This window comes from Odocoileus virginianus, chromosome 6, assembly GCF_023699985.2.
Source record: "Odocoileus virginianus isolate 20LAN1187 ecotype Illinois chromosome 6, Ovbor_1.2, whole genome shotgun sequence".
NCBI lineage: Eukaryota > Metazoa > Chordata > Mammalia > Artiodactyla > Cervidae > Odocoileus > Odocoileus virginianus.
In genome coordinates, this window is record NC_069679.1 from 25,638,716 (window position 1) to 25,648,715 (window position 10,000).

A 10,000-nucleotide genomic window follows, 5' to 3' on the forward strand; every position below is an offset into this window, starting at 1 on the left:
CTAATGGTTTCTTAATGGCTCAGGCACCACGGAGATCAGGCTCAATTATATCTGAAAGCATTTTGAGTTCCTAGGGTAAAAGACACTGTGTAAATCCAGATAATAAATAGAGCTTATTGATGACAGGTTAAAGAAGCTGGCACTGTTTAGTTTGGAGAAGCATAGGGTGAGAGGATTTGAATAGGGGCTGCAAGTATATTTATTCTTCGGTATGGAAAAAAGTGACAGGCTGTTTTCCTGATAGCCAAGCAAGAAGAAAGAAGTTTAATTTGCAACAGAAGAAATTGAGTGCATTCAAGGAAGCAGTTGGAAGGAGGCTTTGGGTTGGATGGACTCACTTGGAACCTTTACTAATAATTCACCTTGGTATAGCTGGTAGGAACAGTCCCACCAGGAAGGTCAGAGAGTAAGGGAGAGAAGAGAGTTCAACATCCAGAAACAATCCAGGGGTTCTGACTTAACAGGTCACCCTGCATGATGGGCTCTGGCCACCGTGAGAGCAGAATGGGGAAGGAGTGGTTGTCTTTTCCCTATCAGCCTGCAGAAGGCAATACGCACTCCACACGTTCAGTGTCCTTAAAATTTCTCAGAAAAGTAAAAGGGCATGCTGTTCTTGGAAATAAGAATCCGGCTGGCCATTGCTAGTGGCAGACTCACACCTGAGCTTCAGGAATCACCTGGCTATGGTGCTGCGGTTCCAGGCGCTCATCAGCACACTCAACTCTGGCAGCCACTTGACTTCTGGGCTGCTGAAGACGCAGGGCAGCAGCGTTGGGGTGGGACTTCTTCATAAGGGGGCATGGCGTCTTGAAACTAAGAAGCTGGAGAAATGGAAAAGATAAAGATGGTTCAGCTCCACAGAATCTGAAGCCAGGAGCCAGGAGGAAAGATTCACCCACAGAACCGCATGAGGACTGTCTTCACCCCACCCCCACCACTCCAAGGCAGTTCCCCCACACCCATTGAGATACCCAGGCGGTCCATAGACCCAGCTCTGGGAACAAAGGAAGTAGAACTCAAGAGGAGAGAACCAGAAATTTTAGAAAATCTCACAGACAGGGAATGCGGGCGGGGGCGGAGAGAAGGCAAAAGAGAGAAGTGGCTACTGAGAGTCCGAGCTTGGAGAGGGGTCCTCAGCACCTAAAGGACGGATGACAAGCCCCATATGGGAAGGGTGTCAAGGGAACACCGCTCAGGCTGTGAGACCTGAATTGGGTCAGAGAAGGGGAAAGCCCTGTAAGCCGCTCCACCAGTTCAGTGGAGCCTCTCGAGTCCATGGATCAAGCCTAAACCCGAGAGCCAGAATGCCCCTAAAGCGGGATCTGGGACCTGTTGCAAACTTCAGGACTAAGGTGGGAGGAGAGTCTGGAGAACCAGCTCAGCACGTGTACTCTCCCGAAAGCTCCGGAAGGTCTGGGCAACCAACTCGGGAATCTAAGAGGACAGAGAATCGGGAGAGCGCCTGAAGCCCAGGCGGGATGCGGCTGCGGGTGGGAGTGAGGGCTAGGAAAGGAAGCGACCCGACCGGCTGCAACCTCAGTGCATTTTCCACGTTCCTGGGTTGCCTACGCCAGACGTGGGCCAGGCTCGCTAGGAGTAAAGGGGTCTGAAAGACCCGCCCCGAGGGTACGTGGGGCCGGGCGCGAGTCGAGAGCACCAACGTGAAATAACCCCCACCTCTGGAGGTAAACTGAGGCCTGGGAGCCGAAGTCGCTGCTGCTACATAACTTGTCACTTCGGGCAGTCTGAACACAGAGGGGAGGCGCCAGAGTTGACAGCTCCGCGCTCCGACCGCCCCTCCCCGCCCGGCTTCAGCTCACCACTCCGCCCCAAAAGACGCTGTTCCCCTTTTAAAGAAGCGCCGGAGGCTCCCACCCTCGCGGCGTCAGCCCGTGCGGGGCTGCGGCGACGTTGCCCTTTTAAGAGACAGCCTCTGTTAACCCTCTCTTAACGGGGCGTCCCGGCGGGGGACTCCCGGCGCTCGCCAGCAGCCAGCCTCCTCCCCGCGCGGCACTTCCGGACCCCCGCCGTTGCCCTTTTAAGAGGCAGCCCCCAGCAGCGCTTTCCCCCGCCCCTTGTTGCCGGCGCGCGAGGCGGGGGAGCCCGGCTGGAGCGGAGAGCGCTGTCCGCGCGGCCACTAGAGACCGGGCGGCCGGCGGCCGGGCAGGCGGCGGCGGCGGCGGATGGGGACTTGGAGTCGGGCGACTGTGGCGGCTGTGGCTGTGGCGGCAGCGAGGAAGCAACTGACGGGCCGGCGGCGGCGGCGGCGCTGGCGGCGGTGACTGGTCCAGGCCCCGGCGGCGGCGGCAGCTACGCGGTGGCGGGCTGCGGGCTGGCGGCGTGAGGAGCGGCTGCGGAGAGCCGAGCGGCGGGGAACCGAGGGCGCCGGCCGCCCCTTGCCCAGTCCTCGCAGGCCGCCAGGCCCCCTCCAACCGGGGCCGTGGAGCACCGGGGCAAAGGCCGGGGCCCCCCCATGAAGGAGCGCGACGCGGCCCCGGCCGAGCGGGGCAAGCCGGCCACCTACACCGGGGACAAGAAGGCGAAGATGGCGGCCAAGACCAACAAGAAGTGGGTCCGGCTCGCCACCGTGTTCGCCTACGTGCTCTCCGTGTCGCTGGCCGCCATCGTGCTCGCCGTCTACTACAGCCTCATCTGGCAGCCGGTGGGCGCCGGGACTTCGGGGGGAGCCGCCGGCCCGCCCCCCGGCGGCTCCAACGCCACCGGCCCGTCCGGGACTTCGGGGGCGGCGGCGGGGCCCAACAACACGGGATTGTCCCGCCGCGAGGCGCCGCGCGACGCGCCCCCGCTGCAGGCGGCGCGGCCCGTGTCTCCGGAACCCTCTGCCGACAGCCCCCAGGCCGGGCCGCTGGAGCAGCCGCGGGGGGCCGAGGAGGACGAGGAGGAAGCGGCGGCGGCGCCGGGGAGTCGTTGAACCCCTCGGTGGCAGGGGCGGCCGGAAACCATCCTCCCCAAGCCCGGAGGCAGGACTTTGCAGCAGGACCGGGCGAGGAGCCCGCGGAAGTGACCCCCACGGGAGTGAACGCCGCTCTTCCCCCGATGATCGCCGGCTAGCCCCAGGGGTGAGGGGCCTGCAGTTCATCTTCAGCCAAGGGACCACTATTCCCCGGGGGCTCCGGGTTTGGTCTTCCTACGGACGGTGCTGCGCCAGGGCCCTGAGCCATAAGGGGGGTGGGGGAGGGGTGGGGAGATCCCAGCACTGAACCCTTCTGCGCCGCTAGTTCTTATGTATTTTACGTGGAGGGGTGACTCGGGCTTTCCCCCAAGACTTAAAGAAAAGAGGGAGCTGTAGGGGCTCTTCTTTAATAAGCCGAAGCTCTTGCAAGGAGGAGGGCACCGAAAGTAGTGGAGCTCAGGTACGTCAACCTAGTTGCAGTGGCCACAGATGCATTTAATTTATAGATCCCTGTATATAGTTGTTGACATATGCACTAGAAGCTATAATTACATAGAACTACATGTATCCTCCCACACCCTGGGTAGCTACTGACTGATGGGGTTAAGCAAGGGCTATTTGCTGGCCCCCAAAGTGCAGCTAGCCAGAAGGGCACAAACACTTTTTACATTACCCATTTTTTTACCTTTTCCCCCTCCTATTTCAGAAAGATAGGTTTATGACACAAAAGAGTGTAATTGTTCTCAAACCTGTTGAAAGGACGATGGAAAACCTTTGGAGAAGTAGAAGCAGTTTGGGGAGGGCGGGGAATGTACCGGTCCCCTCCTCTTCCCACCCTAGTGCCCCCACCTAAGAGGCTTTCTGTTGCAGCCCTAAGTATCTGGATACCCGCCAGGGAAGAAAGGAAGGGAAAGAGCAATATCTCTGTGCTTCAACCCTTGGCCTCACAGAGGTTAGGAAGAGCAAGCTTTTGTAAGTAGAATGGCTCACAAGTGTTTTATCTTTTTTTTTTTTTTCCTGCTCTTCAAGGTCAGGTCTTATTCTGTAATCACCTTCACCTTCTGTCTTGCCCTCAGCCTGTAGTGACAGTGTAGCCCTGTGAACAAAATCTGTTGTAAACCCAGAGCTTTGAGCACATCCTCTGGTTTTGAAGAACCCAAAAGGCTGAAAGATGGGCTTCAAACTCAGGATTGTGTTTTGATAGCCAGATAATAGACCACCCATGGGAAGGATAAACTGGCTAGCCTTTACCTCTCCTGATAAGCCCTACTTACATGCAGCCTATACTTTCATTGAGATGAGAAGCACCAAGTGAAATGACAGATGTAAAGCTAGCTCTGGGGCCACAAGAATTCTACATCCTCAATTTGGATTCCATTTCCTTCCACCACTTGCTTTTAGGCAATTGAGTGTGGGTAGTGACAAGATATCAAACCCCTTCGTGTTTCCTTTTTGGGAAATGAGGCACTTTAAAACAACGACAACAACAACTTATCCACCTGAGTCCTGAAACAATTTGTCTCTCCAGTTTTCTGGCCTATACTCCTGTTAGCTCTGATCCAGGTTTACAGGACCACAGCCTCGATTTCAGCCCTGTCCTGCTGTGGGCAAGATAAAAGCAGCTGAGCTGTCATTGCCTAGGGGCAGGCTGGTAGCACCCCCAAGGTGTCTTGGCTGAAGGAGATTTCCGAGCACTTGACTTCAGTCATTAGGAAGCCTTTGAGACCTTTTAAAATTTTTGGTGAGGGCCTGGGGGAAGAAACATAAAATGCCACTTTATAACTTCAATAATAGCCTGTAATTTATATTTATTGTGTGAATTTTTAGTCCTATATTTTAATAATTTGTAAATCGATCTCTTATTCCAAGAATCCTTTGAACTGGCAGGAGAACATCTGGGAGTCCAGTCCCCTGTCCCCATTCTGACCCCTGCATTCTGGACTGTTGAATCCACTCTGGGATGGATCGGCGTCTAGAGAGACCACTCGTGGGTTCAGCTGTTGGCCTCCTGACTCTAATGCCTTCACTGGAATTGGGACATCAGCTCCAGCCCCAGTTGTGAGCGTGACCAGAGACATTATTTATAATTCAGCCATTTAAGATATACCTGTACTCAAAAAGTCCTGTATATTTTTTAAAAGTTTTATTTTTCAGGTGAACAAAAATACATTCTAAGAACTCTACGTCAGCCTGTGTAAGTTGATCGTTTCTCTTTTCATACTTCTTAGGGAAGAAATTAGAGGTTGGAAGAGGCAGTGGTCTAAGGTGTGGTGGATGGATGATGATGAATGAGTGCAGGAGGAAAAGCAGTTGCTGCGATGTTCTCTGTGCCTGGTAGTTTGACCAAATGGATCAGTGAAGGGTGGCAGGAATCCATCTTAGTCCAGAAACAATCACAGGGTTAGAAGAACAGTGATAGCTAGTTCAGCTACCTTTGGCTAACCTCAAAATGGTTGGAAAAAAGTTCTTCTTTTAAAGGACTCTGAGCAGATGCCTAACTGAGGAAGCTAAAGGACCAGTAAGCATGCGTTTAAGAATTATTATAAACACTGAGCTGGCTGAGACCTAGAGGATCAGCTGCCTGATAGAATCACTGTTCTTACCTTTAGACCATTGGCCCCTAGAAAGCTCAAGAAGCGCTAATACTGGGGGAGACAAATGGATGCGTCTGCAGCGGTTGGTCAGAGCTTTGTCTACAAGGGAGAAGGAGGAGGCAGCGAGAGCCACAGGGCAGAGAAGGTGTGGGTTGCTTCAAAGGTGAGGCTTTTTCTTCCCCAGAGCAAACAATAAAAGACATGTGGGTGAAAAGCACAAATATGAGGGATTAGTTGTGCTGTAAAATACACAGCAAGCAATTGAGCTCAGCTCATTATTAGACAATGCTGCCCTGCAAGAACCAGAGTGAGAAGCCAGTGTTGGTGCAGCCCCCTGAGGCCTGCACTTCTCCAGAGCTGTTGGGGGTGACTGCTGTGCTTTTATATCACCTTGTAGTCCGCAGGGGAGCCAGGAAAAGTCCGCCCTTCTTTTCTTTCCTTCTTGAACCTACACAATGGCTTTCTGTGAGAGGGCTTGGTAAGGCAGAGCAGAAGGGGAGTGAAAAGTGTTTCCAAGGTTCTAGCCAGCCCCTCCTTTCTGTAGACAGGAACATGTGGCTTCTGCAGTTGCACACGGCTTCACACGTTGGGCACATATAGCAGTGTGTGCAGCAGGAACCTGCTGACCGAAGTGAAGGGCACTGTTCCACCAGAACAGGGCCTGGAGGCGGGGAGCAGCGGTCAGAATCGTTTTATTTTCAAGGGTTAGAAATTAGCTGCAAAATTGCCCATCAGGTTTTGAGCCAGGAAGAAGTCTGGGCAAGATTGCTTTCCTTTTAACTGCTTTGCACCAGGACTACCTGGACCATTTCTAGGTATTGCTTATATTACAAGTGACTGTATGATTTATTTCCTGACAGCCTGAATTTGATGAAATAACCACCTCTTATGAAAGTATTTTGGAGGATGAGGGGTGAGGAGTTTGCTAAGCCATTTAAACTGGGCTTGTGTGGGTATCATTTCTGTCCCCCATTGTGCTGAGGAAGGGTTTCTCTGAAGTTTCCAGCATAAGGAACATTTTTATTGCTAACAGCTCTAGATTTCCACACATATGAGACCACAGCTTTGGAATTTTTTCTGTCTACCTTGTTTTTTGCTTTTCACTAGGGAGTCCTAAGATAGTGTGTTCTTGCATTGAGTATTTATATCCTGTTTTGAAATGCTGAGTGGAGAGCATCAACTTGTTTCTACATGTTTCTTTAAGGGGAACTGAAAGTTCAGGTCCCAAGCTTTAGGGCTACCACAGCTATTTAAAAGAGGTAGTAACTGTCCTCCCCTTCATGTCTGCAGAGAATGGAGGGATTTCTGGAATTGCAGTGCAGTTACAGAAGGGCCACCACCGTATTCTTCATTGGTCTCCCTCGGCGGAGGGAGGGACCACAGAGGTCTTGTTTCAAAGACCAGCAGTAAGCTCAGGGCCTGGCACACAGGAACAGGCACTCAGGTTTGTCAATCATCTGCTTGATCTGTGTTGGATAGAACTGGCCCTGGTATCATTGTGGTGTCCCCATCATGATCCACTTGTGTACCTATATCCACAGTCGATAACCTTGGTTCAGAGGATGAATTGCTAGATGACAGCCTCACTGGCCACTCTGGTCAAAGTTTCTTCACTGCCAAGTTGAGGGGCTTGGGCTTGGCCGCCTGTTCTTGCCAGGTGCCAGAAGTCCACAGTTGTGTTCCATGTGGTGCTGTTAACAGAGCAGCATGAACTATGTAACCCCTTCATTGTCTCCTTTGTCCTGGCTCTGTGGCCTAATCGTGAGTTATAAAAATATCTGCTCTACAGACAAGTTTTTGGTCACATTATGTCCCACAGGACATAGCCTGTGGGTTTCTACTGCCAGAAACCCCGTGTTATGCTCTTTGTTCCCTCCAGTAGCTAATTTTAAAAGACAAAATTCTTTTTTTTCAACCACACACCCAGACTTTACCAGGCCTTCTATCCTGAGAGCAGAAACAGCCACGGCTCCCAGCAGCACACTGCGCTCGTGAACCATCAGAGCCAAACCAGCTTCCCTGTGCCCAATGCCATTCTGTAAACAGTTGTTAAACTACCATGAGACCAGAAATTTACTGTACAGTGTTTGCCCACAAGGAATGTATAGTCATTCCAACAGGAATCTACTCTTGTTACTTCTCTGTTTTCTTAACTTCAGTAATCTGTTTTTGCGATAGCCTATCCGTTAATCAGTGACGAGATTCTTTTTATTAAAAAATATTGATTTGGATTCACTGGGTCTTTAGCTGCAGCTTGCTGGATCTTTGGTCTTCGTTGCGGCATAAGGGATCTTTAACTGTGGCATGTGGGACCTAGTTCCTTGACCAGGGATCAAACCTGGGCCCCCTGCATTGGGAATATGGAGTTTTAGTCATTGGACCACCAGGGAAGTCCCAGCAATAAGATTCTAACTTTCCTTAGAACATTTTCCGTAAACTGCTACCATTATTTCAAGAACTCTTTATTGCCTACAGTGTGCCAAGTGAGCCTCAGAAGTCCCCAAACTAACTTGTTCAAAAAAGTGGTTGTTTCCTTTTAGCCTTCCCTCTCTGCCAGCTCAGTGTTCAGAGGATGAGTTGAGGTCTCTCACTTCGTCCTGGAGGCCACCTGTCCCCTTAAGCTCCCTGCTAGTAGTCTGGGTGTCTGGACAGTGTTGAGTCACAGCCAGTCTCTGAGCTGTAGGCAGCTCACAGTATCACCAGGACCCGGGCTGACCCTGCAGCGGGCTATGGGTAGGGACCCCTGAACTGGAATAGACACAACCTACAGACTCCATATTGCATTAGTTATCACCCTTCACCCCTCTCTTTCCTTCTCACCAAATGGGAATTCATGAGGGCAGATGGAGCTAATAGATGTGACAGGGCTTGGAGATCTTGGGAATAAAAGTACAGTATATTCACATGAGGTAATTAATATATTTTCAAGGGAGTGTCTGTCCCTTTGGGCAAAAAGCCTATATAGAAAGAAATGTGAAGGAGCAAGGAGTAGACATTATACACCAGAGCCCAGACCATCAACATCAGCATCACCTGGGAACTTATAAGAACTGCCATGGCTTAGATCCCATCCCACAATGACTGAATGAGGAAGTCAGGAGATGGAGCTGGGCAGGGCGTTAACTAGGCTTCCAGGTGATTCGAATGCACACTAACATGTGAGAAGCACTGGTCCAGTCTTTCCCTCTGATTCAGTAAGTTGGGGTTAGGGTATTACTGTTTGGACAGATGGTTATCAAAGGTGACTTTTGACCCTCCTTCTTGGTTGAAGCCAGCTGCCCTGCTGGGGGAAGAGGAAGCACTGTGTCCCTAGAGTTTTAAAAGGGAAAAGGCCTTCATTGTTGGTTCTTTTTGAAGGTTGCAGGAGAACTTGCCCTGGAAAGCTTGTTAAGAAGGAGGCAGGCCTAAAAGAGTCCTCTCTCCCCGTCCCACAAAGATACTGATGTGTTTGCCTGACCTCCTGCCTTGGGGCCTGCTGCTCCTCGAGCCAGTCCTTAAAAGGAGCAGTGGGTGCCACATTTGTTCTTTCTGGTGCCAGGTCTGTGCTATTTCACTTCGCTGGCGTCAAGTGGATGCTTAATGAGAGGCCGTGACGTAGACTGGCAGACTCGTTGAGAGAAAGCAGCCTCGGACTGTGCTTTCTGCAGCTTCTCTCACTGCTTTCCCCAGCCTCACATTCTCCCCCAACCTCCTGCGGGGCTGTGGTCACCTTGTGTCTGCTCTCCTGCATAAGCCCTGATAGCCCTCGATCAGGACAAGATGCTTGTAGGTCTGTGGACACTGATAAATGACTCAAGAGGCAGAAGTGAAGCAATGCCTTTCGTTTCTCCTATTCCCTTGAACTCCCCGCCCGGGACTTAACCCCCAATTAAGAAGATATGGCCATATTGGGATTTTTGGCATTTCCTTTATTCTTTTCTGGGGCCAGTGCCATCTTTTCCTTTTATTCCTGTCCCTGAGGCTAGAGTTTGGGGCTGGAACTGATTGGTGATCAAACCTTCCAAATTTGGACCTTGTTAGATAGCTGGGGATCCCCTAGTTCCAGAGATCCCCAGTTACCCATCCCTTGATTATATGAAAACACAGGCATGCTACTCCTTCGGGTGGTAAAACTTCAGGAGGCCTGAAGCCAACTCCACAAAGGAGTCTATTTCTGGGGAGTAAATTTGTGAGATTGCTGCTGATGTAAACAGAAGAAAAGAGGAAATGCCTGAACTGCAAAAGCCAGTGTCAACGTTAGGGGGAAATGTTTAGGACATCCCTGTGATCCAGTGGGTGGATGAGGGCAAAGAACATTTCCTGTAAGAGGAGAGTCACTTCTTGCTGCTTTTAACTCACCCAGACCACCCCAGGGAAGTAAAAGCAGCTTACTGTCCTAGAAGGTCGAGTACCCTTTACAGACCTTCCCTTCTTTTGAGAGTGTGTTGACCCCAGTGAAGATGAGACTAGAAGAGAAGGCAATGGAAAAGATAGAAAACAAAATAGACCAAGA

At 51.4% G+C, this 10,000-nt stretch overlaps 1 protein-coding gene across 2 annotated transcripts; it reads left to right on the top strand.

Moving 5' to 3' along the window:
* The first annotated feature begins 1,921 nt into the window (after positions 1-1,921).
* On the top strand, positions 1,922-5,097 carry INAFM2 (InaF motif containing 2). Of its 2 annotated transcripts, none has more exons than XM_070469007.1 (2): positions 1,922-3,886; positions 4,784-5,097. In XM_070469007.1, the coding sequence occupies exon 1, from the start codon at positions 2,474-2,476 to the stop codon at positions 2,930-2,932; it is 459 nt and encodes a 152-aa protein (XP_070325108.1). In that variant the 5' UTR covers positions 1,922-2,473; the 3' UTR covers positions 2,933-3,886; positions 4,784-5,097. The 2 variants fall into 2 exon arrangements, with proteins under 2 accessions (XP_070325108.1, XP_020728030.1); XM_020872371.2 differs by having other exon boundaries at positions 1,922-3,080.
* The last annotated feature ends 4,903 nt before the right edge of the window (positions 5,098-10,000 follow it).

Bases quoted from the DNA above. Each gene is read 5' to 3' on its own strand.
- INAFM2 (XM_070469007.1), top strand. From the start codon at position 2,474: ATGAAGGAGCGCGACGCGGCCCCGGCCGAGCGGGGCAAGCCGGCCACC.